The sequence below is a fragment of the Siphateles boraxobius genome, unplaced genomic scaffold (assembly GCF_051911475.1).
Source record: "Siphateles boraxobius isolate OS27281-9 unplaced genomic scaffold, OSU_SipBor_1 29, whole genome shotgun sequence".
NCBI classification, from domain to species: Eukaryota; Metazoa; Chordata; class Actinopteri; order Cypriniformes; family Leuciscidae; genus Siphateles; species Siphateles boraxobius.
In genome coordinates, this window is record NW_027508908.1 from 20,351,767 (window position 1) to 20,370,068 (window position 18,302).

Genomic DNA, 18,302 nt, shown 5'->3' on the forward strand with positions numbered 1-18,302 from the left:
ACAATGAAAAATAGCAAAATAATTTATCTTCTTCTGATAGCATGCGGTTCATTTAAAGCAGGCTTTTATGTGAGTCATGAATAAAGGCAGCAGTGCAGTTGTTTGCTATGTGAGTTATTAGAGGAAAACAGTGGAACAGGTTAGGTAAGACCATATGCACAAGACTGTCATTTCTGACCTTATCTGTCTGCGATCTAAGGAAACAGCAACAAACCGAAACGTTGACACAGTTTTTCATGCTCATAAATCATGGGGGACTGCAAAATGTCTAATGATGCACAACATTACAGCTAAATTTTCAGTCAAGGATCAGTTCTACAAATGTTTAGTGATTGTTTGGTTGGTACTTTTGGTTCATCTCAATGAATCATTTAGGAATTTATTCTGCCCTCTACTGATAGGGCTCTGACTCATGTGTGTATCTGAATATAATTATATGAATGTTGATGATGTGAACAACAATACAACTTTAAAGCTAAGCTCTTTAAACTTTAACATGACCAACCACATTTAAGCTCTGAAAACAAATATCTTACATTAAAAACTAGAGTTGTTATGGAAAATATTTATATGTCCAGTATTGTATTACAAATTGTTTGAATTTATAAAAATAATCATATGTGTTTGCAGGCACTATAGAGGTCTCAAATGGTTAATGAACAAATTTTATTCATTTTATTTAACACATATTTTGTTATTAGGACTATGCAGAATGCATATAGCTAAGAGCCCCAAATGAAACTTATTTTAGAAAAAGAGCAAATAGCCGTCAAAAAACCTTTTACAAAATAGTTTTGATGGATGATAATTGGCCAGAACGAGGTTGCATGTGGAATAAAAACCATGCGCCCGTCGAATTGAGGCTATGATACATTCAGATAGCTAATTTTCATAGTTGGACCATGATGGTAATTTTGCCTTTGTTTCACCTAAATGGAAATGATGACTTTAAAATAAAAAAGATTAAGGTTAGGGAATAATTAAAATAATAATATTAATTCAATTAATTAAAAAACAAAACAAAAACAAATTAATGTTGTAAACAGCTTTATACTGAATTAGGACTAAATGTTGTTTCAAATTAGAAATTTAAGAGGGTTGTGGCATTACAAAACGCTTTCAGCGATGATATTGCAAATTTACTCAAACTAAGTTTGCCTTTTGCGCCCTTTTTTAGGAGAATCAAATCAGTGTGAACTGTAAACAGTATTGCATTCAGGAAGCAAATCAGGAGCTGTTATAGCACAGGGACAAAATAGTAGATTTTCTCAAGTAAATGGAGAAAAAAAATACATTGGGACAAGTCATATGGTACATTTTAGCTACGCCGAACTTCTCACACGTTGACGTGCCTCGTCTTGTATAATAAGTGTTGTATCTCCCTCTAGTGGTGTAATATGGTAAAGACAGAGAAGACCAACTCAGCTCTAACTCCACCCCATTGTGAACATCAAAATGGCCAGACAGCACCTTTTGGGGTGTTTGGAACTGTAAGGGAACAGCTACAAAACACACTCTGGCTGCTTGGAGACTCCCGATAGTGTACAGTTTTAACAAATACATTTGTGTCGTTTTATATGTGGATTTTGAGTGCAGTGCTGTTCAAAAAGAAGGTAAAGAACCCTTTGCTTCGCTTAATCACTCCGGAATAATATTTAGTTGGCGCACTGCAACACACGCACGTGGGTTATCTGAGTGGTGTGTTTTGGTGGAGCAGCTCCTCAAAACCACAGTCGTTACAGTTTGTACCATGTTAAAATCCAAAACATTTGTGAAGAAGACCCGCTCTGGTGGAGTGTTGAAAATAGTGCGCGAACATTACCTACGAGATGACATCTGGTGCGGAAGTGAAGTTTGTAAGGAGTGCAAAGATGAAGCTCCAGTGCTACAAGAGTACGCGTGCATAGCGAGTAACCTGTGCTCGTATCCTCACTATTTAATCCCAGACACAAATGTGGTTTTACATCAGGTAAATTATCACTCATTTTAATCTCATTTCAATTTAATTATTTCAATTCACTGTTAACAATAACATGGATTTTTACTTGTTTTTGTAATCAATCAACTGTCATATCAGCCTGTTAGAAGACCAGATGACTTAGGTCAGTGTGAGTGTGTGCCATAACACGAAGAACCAAAGAAACCTATTGTACATGGGTTGTCTGATCAGTTATTGGCTGGTTAAAGGAATTCTTAGAATAGGTGATCCCCTAAAAAATGAAAATCCTAAAGCATCTTGCAATTGCAAAGTTCACGTCACTTTGAATAAAATAACTAGTAAGGCAATATAAGGTAACGCAGGTGAATAGGAAAAAAAAAAACTATTTGTCACCATATTTTCCAACTTGATAGTATATACAGATAAATTATTGCATTGCAAGTTTTCTGGAATGTAGTTTAAATATGCAAATAAAGCAACATTTAATTAAATATGCACTGATTTGCATACATTTCTGGAACTCAGAAATTGAACTCAGAATATTTGAATAAAGCCAGGTTCTAAATTCTTGTTTTTATTTTGTTGACATATTTAAAGTTTTTACAGAAGGGATTTGGGATATCTGTTTATATGACCCACTTATCAATATATAAAAAAATGTCAACAGCTAGATAAAACATTAGCCTACCATATTTGTAGGAATACAATGTTATAAAAACCAGGCAAATGATGTATGAACAAACCCCTCTGTAAAAACCTTCAGTGGAGATTTTGAGAAAACAGCCTTTGAACATATGTATTGTAATTGAAATCGACAGAAACTTAAATGTGTTTTTTGTATGTTTTCTTTCCACTAGTCTGAAAAAATACATTTTATGGGGCAAAATTGACCAATGCATGAAAAAACAATGGTTTTGCTTGGAGTGTCTTGCCTTAAATGAGACGTAACTGATTTGTTATTCAATTCTGACAGCTTGACATCCTCGTGGACCCTCTGATCAGGAACGTCGTCATTCTTCAGACCGTTTTACAAGAGGTCAGACACAGGAGCGCCACGGTCTACAAAAGAATCAAGGATGCTATTCATGAGAAGGATAAGCACTTCTACACCTTCACCAATGAGCATCACAGGTAACACATCCTGAGAAGCTTGTCTTAACAGTACCTTCATGATACGCTTTTGATTTAACTTGAATGCATCTGCCTCATAATTCTCTATGATTAAAGGGAAACATTCGTTGAACGAGAGCAAGGGGAAAGTGCGAATGATCGTAATGACCGAGCCATCCGTGTCGCTGCTAAGTGGTACACCGATCACCTGGCTAAAGTGACCGATGGTGGCCCACTGAAAGTGGTTCTTCTGACCAATGACCGGGCTAATAAAGAAAAGGCAGAGCAGTGTGGTCTGATTGTGTACAGATGTAAGACACTTTTTTTAATTGTGGCACTGGAAGTTTGAAGTACTGTCTTTATTATGGCTAGTTTAGGGTTAGTTTGAATTTAATTGTTCATGTTAAACTAATGGTTTGGGAGGATGATGTGTTTTCCCCTTTATACGCTACCTTTCAAAAGTTGAAAGAAATGTATTTTATTCAGTGAGGAAACATTAACTTGATCTAAAGTGAAAGTAAATACATTTATTGTGTAAACTTGGAGGCCATATTTGCAACGCCTCCGGGCAACTATTTCGGACATCCTATCTATTTGAATGGGGGAATCCTGAAATCTCAAAAAACTGCTTGCTAAACCCTAAATTAAATAACATATTTCAAAGCATGAACTGTCTCATAAATGTTGTTTCTTATGCTCAAATAGCGTTACAAATTTTTCAGGCTAGACGTGCCAATGCGCATGTGCAGTCCTAAGCACGAGTCATGGGAACCGGAGCTTCTAACGGCAGCTGCAGTGAAGCGCTTGACTTTACCAATCAGCGATTGGCTCTTTTACCTAAAAGTAACAATACTGAAAATTCAGCTTTGCTATCACAGGAATAAATTACATTTTAAAATATATTAAAGTAGTCTGTTTTTACCGTATTTTAATTAAATAAATGCAGCCATAGTGACTTTCAAAAACAATAAAAAAATCTTGCCAACCCAAACTTTTGAACGGTAGTGTAAAATGAATTAGCAAATTTTTATTGACAGCCTGTTATAATTAAGATTTAAAAATGAATGCAGGTTTTATTTCTATATTCTTTTCTCATGTAGGTGAAGAGTATATCAAGAGCTTGATTGGCAATCCTGAGCTTGTGGACAGGCTTGCATTGACAGCTGATGATCAAGTGCGTACAATGTGATGAAGAATGATCAAGAAAGCTTTTAGTTTTTGTATATATATATATATATATTTTTATTGTTTTACATAATGACTTCTCTTTTTTCATGATTCTTTATAGAATGAAAACACTGGCAGTAAGTTACTCTTTCCAGAGCACCTGCCCTTATCCAGGATTCAGACTGGCATTAAGAACGGAACGTTTCTTCAGGGCACATTCCATGCCAACAGAGATAACTATCTGGAGGGCACAGTCTTTATACATCGAGAGGGGACGGATATTAATGAGGTAGGCAGGTTATCATGAAGAAAGACAAGCTATTGATTATTTTAATTTGATAAAATAGTCATTCTAGTCATTTTTGTCGTATTTTTAAGAACATTTATAACATTATATGTTCTGGCAGGTTCTGCTTCGAGGCTTTCAGAATTTAAACCGGGCTGTGCATCAGGATGTAGTGGCTGTTGAACTCCTACCCAGAGAACACTGGGTTGCTCCATCATCTGTTGTGCTGCTGGACGATAGTCCAGGTGATGAAGATGCTGAGGAAGATGAGTCTGAGAATAAGGTAAGATAAGTCCCATAAGATCAACAGTTGATATAATTACTAGAATGTATCAAAAGACACTGAGTAGTTGAATCAGAACCCTTTATGTCAATAATGTATAATGGGTTTATATATTGTTAGGGATGAACCGGTATGAACATTTTGGTCGATACCAATAAACCTTGATATTTGAAAGCCGACAACCGATATATTGGCAGATAAATCTAAATCCAAATTTGGATGTAATTTGAGAGCATTAATAGCTTGTTTGCATATGACGTCACGTCACTGCGTTGCCATGCCATGCAGATGGAGGGCAAGAAGTGATTTGCTACATTTAGGAAGCACTATAACAAACTAAAAATGCCTATGTTTTGCGTCGTTTATGATTGCTCAAATCGATCAAACCGAGAAACCGCGAGGAGTTTTTATCGTGTACCAAAAGTTGTTGTTCATAAGGGGGAAAAATGCAAGAAATTAACAGAAAAACTCCGGAAAAAATGGCTTGCAAACCTAACGTTACAGTACGTCTGTACTGTAGGTGAGTTATTACAACTTGTTTGGCTATGTTTGTGTAACGTACCAGTTTCCGAACTTTGTAAAGTCAAAGTATGTCTGTAGGACAAGGTAGTTGCTGATATCTACCGCCTCGATGGCAGGCAAATCTTTCAGTTCAGTTGAAAAATCGCTCCTCTTCATGACATAAGGATCACGTCTAACATATGTTTCGATTTTGTTTATATCTTTCTCTTGTAATAGCGTCTAAAGTAGTACAGTACGGACATTTGTCCATCTCGTCCATTCCGGTCTGATATGGTGGCCGATATATTGTGCATCCCTAATTTTTGTGACCTGTGTGACACCTTTGTTATGTGTGTAGTGACTCTTTGCTGTTGTGTTGTAGTTGAAGAGTGAAGCATCGGAGTCTAGCGCTCTTAAACCCACTGGACGAGTGGTGGGGATTATAAAGAGGAACTGGAGGCCTTTCTGTGGGATGCTCTCACAGTCGCAGATCAAAGAGGTAACAGTGATCGGCATATTACAATGATTTCTGAAAGATCATGTGACATTGAAGACTGGAGAAATGATGTTGAAAACACAGCTTTGCCATTTCAGGTATAAATTACAGGAAATATATTAAAACGGAAAACAATTATTTTAAATTGTAAAAATAGTTTTTACTTTGTGTTTGTTAAAATAAGTCGGTAAGCATGAGAGACTTCTTTCTTAAACTTTTTAAAAAATTGATTAGTTTGAAATGTGGCAGCAGAATAGTTTGCTTATTGAATGGAAATCTTATTCTGAACAGATAAATGCACAATAATACAGTTTTACTCCTATAATCACTGTATTTTGATCAGTATTACAGTATTGACTACTTACAAAGGGGAATTAGTTTTATTTATTTATATATATATATATATATAATATATATATATATATATAATATATATATATATATATATAAAGAATCTCTTTTTCATTAATCTTTTGATGCTTGTCTGATGCATTGCATTAATGAACTATTTTGAACTTTAACACCAGGCAACAAGACACCTTTTCACCCCAGCAGACCGACGAATCCCACGTATTCGAATCGAGACTAGACAATCCGCAACTCTGGTTGGACAGAGGATTATGGTTGCTATAGATGGCTGGCCTAAAAACTCCAGATACCCAAACGTAAGTGTCAGTCATTTACACTCTTCACTTTATACAAATAATGGCATGCTGATTTAATTTGAGTTTTAGGCAACGTATTTCCCTCAGAGATGCTTTTTTATAGTATTTTGATGCAAGCTAGCATTTAGGATTATCAATCCTGCATATTGTGTATTAATATCCACTTTTTCTGCATCTTTACACACTGTTTTAAATGAATGATTAAACATAGCTTGAATCTGGAAGCCTGGATGTTAAAATTCCTCTGATCATTTCATAGTATTTTTCTCCATGTCTCTCAGGGACACTTTGTTAAAAACCTGGGTACTGCAGGAGATAAAGAGACTGAGACAGAGGTGCTTCTCCTAGAACATGATGTTCGTCACCAGCCCTTCTCTCAGGCTGTTCTTAGCTTCCTTCCCAAGATGCCCTGGAGTATTACTGAGGAGGTAAGGGCAGTCATGCTTTGTTGTGTCAGAATGTTTCATTATAACTCTGGAAATGCTCCAGGCTTGATGTTTATCTGTGATTTCCTGCAGGAGTTAAAGGTCAGAGCAGATCTCAGACACCTCTTTGTGTGTAGTGTGGATCCTCCTGGCTGTACGGATATTGATGATGCTCTTCACTGTCGGGAACTGGAGAATGGAAACTTGGAGGTATGTATAAAGTATTTTGAAAGGTAAAGGGAATGTAGTAGTGCTGTTCCTTGGGGTTTTGAATTGAATGGCATGCATTTCTTTTAGGTTGGCGTTCACATAGCAGATGTCAGCCATTTTATTCGGCCAGGAAATGCACTAGATCAAGAGGCAGCAAGCCGAGGCACTACAGTCTACCTTTGTGGAAAGGTACTTGTTTGTGGAAAAAACAGATTATGGATTGGCTGGGTCAAAAACTATAACCAGGAATACTTATTTTAAAATTAGACTTTTGTTTAGTATAACTATTGATTAATTATAAGGTTATTAGTGTTATTTTTAATAATAAATTAATACTTTTATTCAGAAAGGATGCTATACATTGATAAAAATTACAGTAAATTGATAAAAAATGACAGTAAAGACCTTTATATTGTTACATAAAATATATTTTAAATATAATATATTTTTCTTTCTACTCGTCAAATAATTCTGAAAAAAAAGTATCACAGTTTACACAAAAAATATTAAGCAGCAGAACTGTTTTTAACTTGTAATAAAATGAGGTTATTTTAAATTGTAATAATTCATCATATTACTGTTTTACTGTATATTTTTTATCAAATAAATACAGCCTTGGTGAAGCATGAGACTTTTAAAAAAATCTTACAACCCCAAACTTTTTAATGGTAGTGTAGGATTAATATTTTACTTTTTTTGTGCATATTACTTTCTTCATTCATTTTTGTGATAAATAGTCATTCCTTTCCACAGAGAATTGATATGGTTCCTGAACTTCTGAGTTCCAACTTGTGCTCTCTGCGGTCCAATGTTGAGAGGTGTGCTTCCTATGAAACCATTATCCTCCATGTGATTATGCTTTGTAAACTCTTTAATATATATTTACACATGCTTTAACCTTCACTGTCTAATATGTACTTTCACACTCAGGTTAGCATTTTCTTGTATTTGGGAGATGAACCACAAAGCTGAAATCATCAAAACTCACTTCACAAAGAGCATCATTAACTCCAAGGTATGCTGCCTCTAATTTGAAAAAAATGTGTTTAAAACTGTTCTAAGATGGTCTTCAAGGAAGTGTTGTTTTGTCTTGTAAGGCCTCCCTTACATATGCCGAAGCTCAGATGAGGATCGATGACACCACCATGAATGATGACATCACAAAAAGCCTGCGGGGCCTTAACAAACTGGCCAAGATCTTAAAGGGCCGGAGGATTGACAAAGGGTAACTAGATCTGTAATTTTGAAACTCGGCTATGATTCTGAAGCAGACTTTAACCCTTTGCGTTGACACAGTTTGTAAGGGCTGCTTATTTTACCATTTTTCAGAGCGCTGACCCTCTCCTCTCCCGAAGTACGTTTCCATATAGACAGTGAGACGCATGACCCCATAGATCTGCAGACCAAAGAACTGATGTGAGTTCCATATACCTCTTTCTGCCTTACGTCTTTAAAATATGCTGTTTTCTTTAGTTATTTTTGGTTATTTCTTATTAATTACTTTTTCCTTTCTTTGTCTGGATTCTGAAAGTTTAAATGTGCCCTTTGTTTATATTATTTCGAGTCCACTTTAGACATTCTACTAACTATAAGTAACTTTGCAATTACATGTCAGCTAACTCTCATTAGAGTATTAGTAGACTGTTAGGTTAGGGTTCGAGCTAGTAGAATAAGTTGACAGTTGCAAAGTTACTTAAAGTCAGTAGAATGTCTGTTGGGTGGACCATCAAAATAAAAAGTTCGCAGATATTAAGCTGACAGTCTACTAATAGTTGACATGTAGTTGCAAAGTTACTTATAGTTAGTAGAATGTCTAAAGTGGACCATCGAAATAAAGTGTTACATGACCTTTACATATTTCCCCAGGGAGACTAATTCTATGGTGGAGGAGTTCATGTTGTTGGCAAATATCTCTGTAGCGCAGAAGATCTATGATGAGTTCTCAGAATGTGCCCTACTGAGGAAACACCCTGCACCGCCACCATCCAACTATGACATCCTCATAAAGGCTGCAAAGTCAAGGGTGAGTGGATGTTTTTTATATTTGGTTTCTTCTCTATATAATCCAAAAGAAAAGTAAAGCCCCTATATACTAGGGATGCTCCGGTTGATCGGACGCCGATCATGATCGACCGATATTGGCTAAAAATAGATTGATCGGCGAACCCCAAAAGCGCCGATCAAAAAAGCCGATCACGTGACGTAAATTACTCCCGCGACTTTTTCCCACCTGCATGTGTGGCGCACGGGCACACGACAGCAGAGTGGAGCTTGGCAGTGGCAACATGAGTTCTCCTTCACCGGAACGAATAGGGAGTCTCCCAACGGATTGAAGCGCGCGTCCGAGTGAAGACCGTGCACCGCGCGAGACACAACAGAACGCGGTATCTGCGCCACTGATTTCTGCAGCAACGAGCTCTTTGATCCCTTGATAAAAAAAAACATTTCAGCGTTAGATCTCCTCTTATTTAACAAATGAACAAAATGAATGCTCTGAGTTAACTGGAGAAGTTTTTATTTATTTGTATTGATACATTCGTGCCGCGAGATGTTTCAAAAGTGGTGGTGGTATTTTATTTTTTTTGATCTGACGTAGTTGGTTCCTCAACTAGCCTATACATCAGATTCAAATTATTTTATTTAATGCCATGTCAGCATTCAAAGCTATTTTCATGGCAAAAATTCAATTATAAAAATACAAATATCATATAAATACAATAAAACAAAACAAATATAAACAAGAAGTCATCTTGTTTATGACTTCTAAAACCTAAAACCTAAAAATCTAAAACCTTTTCAGGCATAATCTCATTAAATATGTCATTTAATGAAGAAACTTCATAAATGAGCATTCTGCTCAACTACATCAGACGTTCATATTAATAACAGAAAAAAAACTTGCCATAGTTTTGTCCTTTTATCAGTAGCCAGTTTTGGTGTTACAAGTTGTACATTTTGTTGCCAATTAGTAAATGTAGTGGCTGTATTAAGAGGCTACAATTTCCAAAAATGCCTAAGTGTAACTTGATCCCCTCCCATTAGGCTGATCTGATGTGTGTTGGTCTGCCTGACCCCTCTTTGTTTGGAATAATTTAATGTTACTCTGCCTTATTTGGGAAAGCTGGCCTACAGTAGCCTTAAGACATCTCATTTTCTAAATACAATTAAATAAACACATTTCTACAAATGGTGCAAACTCTGCTAGATTATAGATAAAAGATTCCCATTCCCCTGCCATTCTGTGATCGGCAATCGGCAGATCATGATTTTGGTGATCGGTAATCGGTGATCGGCCCCAAAAATGCTGATCGGAGCATCGTTACTATATACTCACGGCAAAGTTCTTGTTCATTCTTTGCTTAGGGGTGAAAAGAAGTTTGAAATACCTTTGCTGCTATATACTGTTATTTAACATCTGGATGTATTCAGATGATGTTATATGTGCTCTGTGTTTTCCTCTCAATAACAAATTAAACACACAACAGTAAGTAAACAGCAGTTAAGAAGCATCTAAGCACAAGCTCTACAATTCAGAACTCCAGTCAAGTCATGTTTGTTTATATACCACTTTATACAATATATGCTTTAAAGCAAGCAGTTTTACAGTATTAAACATGAAAAAACAGTGTCAGTGTCTCTTTCAATTAGGACTTCAGTTTCTACTACAAATCTGCTCTCTTTAGTGTTCATGTTTTTACTTGCGTCTGACTTCAATGGACTGAACAGAAGAAAGAGTTCCATGTCAAAGAAGGCGGAGCCTCCACACACACCAATCTATTATGTTTGAAGGGCTTCTTTTGGGTTTTGGCATACCATTGCAAAGCCATTTCAAACTTATTTTTACCTCTGAGCAAACGTTAAAAACTGTTTTTTTCCTGTGAGTATATGAGGGTCTAGGGCATCCCAAACTTTTTCATGATATGAACCATCTAGAGAGGTATAATCATCTCACATTTTAAATAAGTGCAGCATTTTGGGTTAGTTTCATTGAAATTTTTGCCATGTTATTCCTTTTCTCCAGGACCTCGTCATCCATACAGATTCAGCCAAAGCTCTAGCCGATTCCCTGAACAATGCAACGACTGAGAGCTTTCCATACTTCAACACTCTGCTGAGGATTCTGGCCACCCGCTGCATGATGCAGGCTGTGTATTTCTGCTCTGGCATGGACAATGATTTCCACCACTATGGCTTGGCATCACCCATTTACACACACTTCACATCACCCATCAGAAGGTGAGACGGACTAGTCCCTTTAAAACTGTTATATTCAATCAATTTAGAGGCATAGTGAAACCAAAAATGATTTACTTCCCCTCATGCCATCCTAGATGTATACCTTTCTTTCTTCAGATGAACACATTGACGGTAATCCATACTATCCCAGTGGATGAATCTGTGTCTGCTGAAGCAAAGCGATAATTCTTTGTATAAAAATACTAATATTTTAAACTTATTTTAATTATAAACAATTGCTGTCGACAAGCTGCCATACTTGGATTTACGGGGGTTGTTACTTGCTTAGCTTTACCTCAAGGGTAAACTCTTTTGAATGCATGTTGTGAACTGGGACGTTACACAGAAGCACAAAGGACCAGTGCTTCAAAACACTTTCTTCAAATCAAAAGTAAAGTTGACCCTCTCATGAAACTAAGTATGAGAGTTAGCAGAAAGCGATGGTTTTTAGGTAAAGGGGTTAGCTCACCCAAAGATAAATTCTGTCATCAGTTAATCACTCTCATGTCATTCCAAGCCCATAAGACTTTTGATTAACTTCAAAACACAAATGAAGATATTAATGAAATCTAAAAAAGATAGTAATGATATTTATGAAAGTTATGTTCCTCCACTGAAAGTCTATTCCCTCAAAACTCTGATGGTTCAAAACATTCGTAAAAAGATTATGAAATGAATCCATATGAATCAAGCAGTTTAATCCAAGTCTTCTACAGAGACACGATCACTTTGTATTGTGATTAGATTTAATTTCGGCTTGTATTCACATATAAACTTTGATCATTACACATACATCAAGAATGGTCGACAGCAGCTCAGCCGTACTTGCTTGATGCGTGAGAACAAACCTCATTGGTCCTCATGTCAAGCAAGCATGTTTGAGCTTCTGTTTTCTTAAATGTAACGTTCTCTATGTATGTGTGTAATGATCATTGTTTAAATGTCAATAAAAGCCTGAATTAAATCTGCTCATATAAAGTGATTGTGTCTCTTCAGAAGACTTTGATTCATATGGATTTCTTTTTACGGTGCTCGCCATGATCGAAACGTTTATGCACGTTTTGAAGTATCACGAGTTTTGGGTGAATAGATACAATGGAGGGAGAGAAATCTCTCAGATTTCATTAAAAATATATTTAATTGTGTTTTAAAGATTAACGAAAGTCTTATGAGTTTGGAACAACATTAGGGTAAGTAAAGGATGATAGACATTTCATTTTTGGGTGAACTGAAAAGTTAAAAATATAAACGAAACGATTCATCCACTGGGGTCGTATGGATTACTTCATTATGATGTACCTTTTTTTCACCTATTCATAAATTGACCCTTCTTGATTGAACATTTATGCTTGTTTTTTAATTTATTTTGTAGATACTCTGATATCATAGTTCACCGTCTGTTAGCGGTGGCTATTAATGCAGACAGCACGTACCCAGATCTGATGGACAAGCATAAGCAGTCGGCTTTGTGCAGCAACCTCAACTACAGACACAAAATGGCCCAGTATGCACAGAGAGCCTCAGTGGCATTCCACACTCAGGTAAACCGCAAGCACTAACATCAACACGTCTCCAGAAAAAACATGACTATGATGGTTTGTGGTGTAATTGTTGCAGATTTCTTTTTTAACATGGTGTCTTTCATCTCATGTCTTCAGCTATTTTTCAAGAATAAAGGAATCATAAATGAGGAAGGCTTCATTCTCTTTGTAAGAAAAAATGCCATCATAATCCTCATTCCTAAATTTGGTTTGGAGGGCACTGTGTTCTTTGAGAACAAGGACAAACCCAACCCTCATCTCAACTTTGACTCTGAGGTACGCATAAACCTTGACATCAGTCTGCGCAGCCCATAACCAGGCAATGCTAGCCTTACAGGTTATATTCATGAGATATTGCTTGATCCTATGAATGTTCTGAGGTTGAACCTGTTTTTTCCCCCCCTCTCCTCAGGGTCCCACTCTCAAAGTGGAAGGACACACTTTCCACATATTTGATAAAGTCAAAGTGACAATTAGCCTAGATGCTTCCAACCTCCAGCATCAGAGGATCAGAATGGCGCTCATTGAACCAGTGGTACGTTTTTGTTTTTGTTGAGAGACATTGCTAGCACATTACATGGCTCTCTTGAATACATGATTCTTAAGTGTCAATTGCAGCTGCGATAGATTTTTTTTTTAGTTTAGCATTAGTTTAAAGTCCATAAAACTATAATTGACCAGTCTCCTACAATTAACCAAATATGTAATAAATGGACAGTAAATATTGATTTAAGTTAGAATTTGTATTTATTTTGTTATTACAATAATGACTATCCTAGTGCTCATTTATCCCTTATGTCCCTTTGTTTATGGTATATTTGTAGTGATATCTCTCCCTGGGCTTATTTGTTGATTATTATAAGTTACATCTCTAGATAGAAGTTACGTCAACAGGTCGAAACAATGTAGACATTTTAAATGCGTCACTAAAATATAGTTTTGTATTGTTGTCTTTTCCAGATCCCTGGGGTTAGTGTACCTGTGCCCCAATCGGAACCAGTGGCAAAAAAACCCAGGCTTGACCGCTGACACCTGTGGACCAAGAAGCAGAGTACTAATAATTATAAAAGCAAAAATTAAAGAAAAGATTTTCAGATCAGCTACAAGGTAGTTTCAGGGGAGCCTTGAGTGAATGCACAAGTGAAAGAAATTGATATGAAAGGGTTTTAGTAGTTTCTTTTTATTGTTTACATCAGTAGTTTTTGCTTTTGAATTTTTTTTTTAAACTAGCTAATTCACCATTTTCTACAATCTGTGATAAACTGTAGAATTATCATTCGAGCAGTACTGTTATATCATCCATCTGGATTAATTTTCAGTGAAAACAGAATATCATTATTAAATTTTATATATGAACATTTTAAGAAATTCGTTTTTTGTTCAGTAAACACAATCATTAGAAATGAGCTTTTCCATAGAAAAGTGTGAGATTTTGTGAATATCTTCAGTGAAATTCATTTATATAAAACCAAATTCACATGCCCAAACATTTATCCTCTGAAATTGACACTTGTGTGATTTTTGACTTCATTGTTTGATAATAACAAATGAAAGTTTGGCTGAAAACTATATTGTATACATTGTAGAGTTCAAGGGATTATCCAAATTTGTAGAATCAGAACCACTGACAATTTGTTCTGAGCATCAGATTTAAAGACCGCTGTATCAAGTACAGGTGCTGGTCATATAATTAGAATATCATCAAAAAGTTGATTTATTTCAGTAATTCCAAAGTGAAATTTGGATATTATATTCATTCATTACACACAGACTGATATATTTCAAGTGTTCATTCCTTTTAATTTTGATGATTATAACCGACAACTAATGAAAACCCCAAAATCTGTATCTCAGAAAATTTGAATATTGTGAAAAAGTTCAATATCAAAGACACCTGGTGCCACACTCTAATCAGCTAATTACAGGGTTCGTACGGACTCTGTGAAATGAAATTCCAGGACTTTCAAGGACTTTTCAAGCACTACTTTTTTGGATTTCAAGGACCTCAATCGGCACTTATCAAACAATGTCTTTATTATTATTTTTATTTATTTCATTTTATTTTTTTACTCAAATTAAACATAAGGTATCTGATGTTTCTCAGACGGGGTGCAGTGTTGATTGAGCGTGAAAATTTTATTTTTTCAACAAAAAAACACCACAATATTTTGAATTAGGGATGGACAGATAACACTTTTTGCAGAACGAGATACCGATACCGTAACCGATCCCTGAATTTTCACTGCATTTGTAATTTTTAAATGTATTAGTAGATAAACCAAGAGAATATAAATCATATTAGTTGGCTTCATTTGTTCATCAAACATATATTTCTTTCAATTATTTTCATGCTTAATTAAGCCTGCTAAAATATATTGTATGAGCTTCAGTTACTGTACATTCTATTGCTCTATCATATTGTATCTTTCATTGAATAGCACAGAACATATTTACACTAGAGCAGCTCCAGCAGGGTCAGTGCTGAGGATTGGGTCATTGAAATATCAATTATTTAATCCAATTTTGATACTTCAACAAAAACTTCCTGCCTAATTAATGTGAATTTAAAACATTATTAAAGGTAAGCAGTCAGCAACAATATAAGAACGAATAATCAACTTACAAATAAATACGATAGAACAAAGAAAGGCTACAAATAAAATAAACAGTGTTTTTAGAGTTTTTCGGGTAGATCTAACAGGTACAGAAATTTGAATAAAGTAATAAAATGTGAAAAAATTGCATATTCATTACTGGATAAATTAAATATAGATGGATCTTTTTGTAAAGTTGAAAAGTGTAGCCTATTTAGTCAAGAGCAGTGAGTAATTTAGTTGTCCATTGTTTAATTAACATTTAAACAGCAGTGGGTTTGTTAAACTGCCCCTTTAAGACCGAACGCACGGACGCATTTGAACATAGCTACTTCACTTGAGATATAACTGACTTTCGTCCGTACAAGCGAAAGACGTTCAGTATTCGCCGGTTTGCGGGGCGCGCGCTTATGTTTGCGTTCATGGAACTTCTTGACTGCAAACGTCCAGTAATAATGTAGGGAATCAATCGTTATACATAAATCAGGTAACAGTTCATGTTTTACTTTACTTACATATATGATTTAGTTTTCATCCAAATAATACGTGCTGAGTGAACGATCAGCAATCAAGAGCATTCAACAGAACTGCGCTCTCTCTCTCTCTCTCTCTCTCTCTCTCTCTCTCTCGTCAGTTAACGTTAATAATAAGCTACATGCCTCGTTTTATTGTATTTGCCATTGACGTCCGACTGAACTACAAACCTTCCACTGATTTCCTTCAAAACTTCCTTCTGTTTAAAGGGATGCGCTCGACCAGCTCGCGCGTCTGTGCCGCTGCGCGCTCAATCCACTGCGCGGTTTCCTCTGATCAGCGCGCGCACCACAGCTGTGTGTTACTATACACACGCTGCCTGGGAGGCCTATCGGTTGTTGGTATCGGAGCATTTTTACATGAGCTCGGTATCGGTGCATCCCTATTTTTAATAATTCAAGCACTTTTCAAGTACCTCTTCAAAAATATGGCTGTTTTCAAGGGTTTTCCAGGACTTAAATTTCTAAAAGTCAAATTCAAGTACTTCAAGCACTTTAAGCACCTTGTACGAACCTTGTAATTAACTCAAAACACCTGCAAAGGCCGTTAAATGGTCTCTCAGTCTAGTTGTGTTGGCTACACAATCATGGGGAAGACTGCTGACTTGACAGCTGTCAAAAAGACAACCATTGACATCTTGCACAAGGAGGGCAAGACACAAAAGGTCATTGCTATAGAGGCTGGCTGTTCACTGTGTCCAAGCATATTAATAGAGAGGTTAAGGGAAGGAAAAGATGTGGTAGAAAAAAGTGTACAAGCAATAGGGATAACCGCACCCTGGAGAGGATTGTGAAACAAACCCCATTCAAAAATGTGGGGGAGATTCACAAAGAGTGGACTTCAGCTGGAGTCAGTGCTTCAAGAACCACCACGCACAGACATATGCAAGACATGGGTTTTAGCTGTCGCATTCCTTGTGTTAAGCCACTCTTGAACAAGACACAGCGTCAGAAGCGTCTCGCCTGGGCTAAAGACAAAAAGGACTGGACTGCTGCTGAGTGGTCCAAAGCTATGTTCTCTGATGAAAGTAAATTTTGCATTTCCTTTGGAAATCAAGGTCCCAGAGTCTGGAGGAAGAGAGGAGAGGCACAGAATCCACGTTGCTTTAAGTCTTGTGTAAAGTTTCCAGTCAGTGATGGTTTGGGGTGCCATGTCATCTGCTGGTGTTGGTCCACTGTGTTTTTTGAGGTCCAAGGTCAACGCAGCTGTCTACCAGGAAGTTTTAGAGCACTTCATGCTTCCTGCTGCTGACCAACTTTATGGGGATGCAGATTTCATTTTCCAACAGGACTTGGCACCTGCACACAGTGCCAAAGCTACCAGTACCTGGTTTAAGGACCATGGTATCCCTGTTCTTAATTGGCCAGAAAACTCGCCTGACCTTAACCCTAAAGAAAATCGATGGGGTATTGTGAAGAGGACGATGCGATACGCCAGACCCAACGATGCAGAAGAGCTGAAGGCCACTATCAGAGCAACCTGGGCTCTCATAACACCTGAGCAGTGCCACAGACTGATCGACTCCATGCCACGCCGCATTGCTGCAGTAATTCAGGCAAAAGGAGCCCCAACTAAGTATTGAGTGCTGTACATGCTCATACTTTTCATGTTCATACTTTTCAGTTGGCCAACATTTCTAAAAATCCTTTTTTTGTATTGGTCTTGAGTAATATTCTAATTTTCGGTGATACTGAATTTGGGATTTTCATTAGTTGTCAGTTTTAAACATCACAATTAAACAAAATAAACATTTGAAATATATCAGTCTGTGTGTATGAATGAATATAATATCCAAATGTCACTTTTTGAATGGAATTACTGAAATAAATCAACTTTTTGATGATATTCTAATTATATGACCAGCAACTGTTTTACTATAAGTAATTCACAACCTGAAAACCAAAATCCTAAAATTAAAATGGGCAGAAGACTGGAATGGAATTCTCTTATTGGCCATGCATGATGACATCTAAACTCTTCACCATGTTTTGAATCTGGTGCAACAAGGCTCAGATTAAATATTTTTAAAAAATAGTAAAAATATATTTTAAAAAAATCCATGACTTTCCAGCCTGATTATCATAATTGTAAAATTCCCAGTTTCCATGACAGTGGGAACCCTGTATATTTCGGTGTGCAGAAAAACTTGTGCTTTATTTCTTTACATTTTAATTAAACCACTTCAACACACATCAGCTGTAAGTACATGCTGAATGTATATGGCTCTAGTTTAGAACAGCTGTGTACAAAAACAATGTTATGTGCCAATGTGACATCTTTTGATTTCAATTTTAAAAGAGAAATATTTGTCTTCA

The 18,302-nt window shown here is 36.4% G+C and overlaps 1 protein-coding gene across 1 annotated transcript; it reads left to right on the top strand.

Annotated features, from left to right (window-relative positions):
• Window positions 1–1,464: 1,464 nt before the first annotated feature.
• dis3 (DIS3 exosome endoribonuclease and 3'-5' exoribonuclease) lies at window positions 1,465–14,227 on the top strand. Its single transcript, XM_077246891.1, has 21 exons — window positions 1,465–1,969; window positions 2,913–3,070; window positions 3,167–3,360; window positions 4,150–4,223; window positions 4,338–4,505; window positions 4,624–4,785; window positions 5,669–5,785; window positions 6,310–6,447; window positions 6,729–6,875; window positions 6,966–7,082; window positions 7,170–7,271; window positions 7,836–7,900; window positions 8,013–8,097; window positions 8,180–8,307; window positions 8,412–8,498; window positions 8,949–9,105; window positions 11,104–11,318; window positions 12,691–12,859; window positions 12,977–13,135; window positions 13,272–13,394; window positions 13,820–14,227. Exons 1-21 carry the CDS (start codon window positions 1,751–1,753, stop codon window positions 13,886–13,888), a joined length of 2,853 nt encoding a protein of 950 aa, XP_077103006.1. The 5' UTR covers window positions 1,465–1,750; the 3' UTR covers window positions 13,889–14,227.
• The last annotated feature ends 4,075 nt before the right edge of the window (window positions 14,228–18,302 follow it).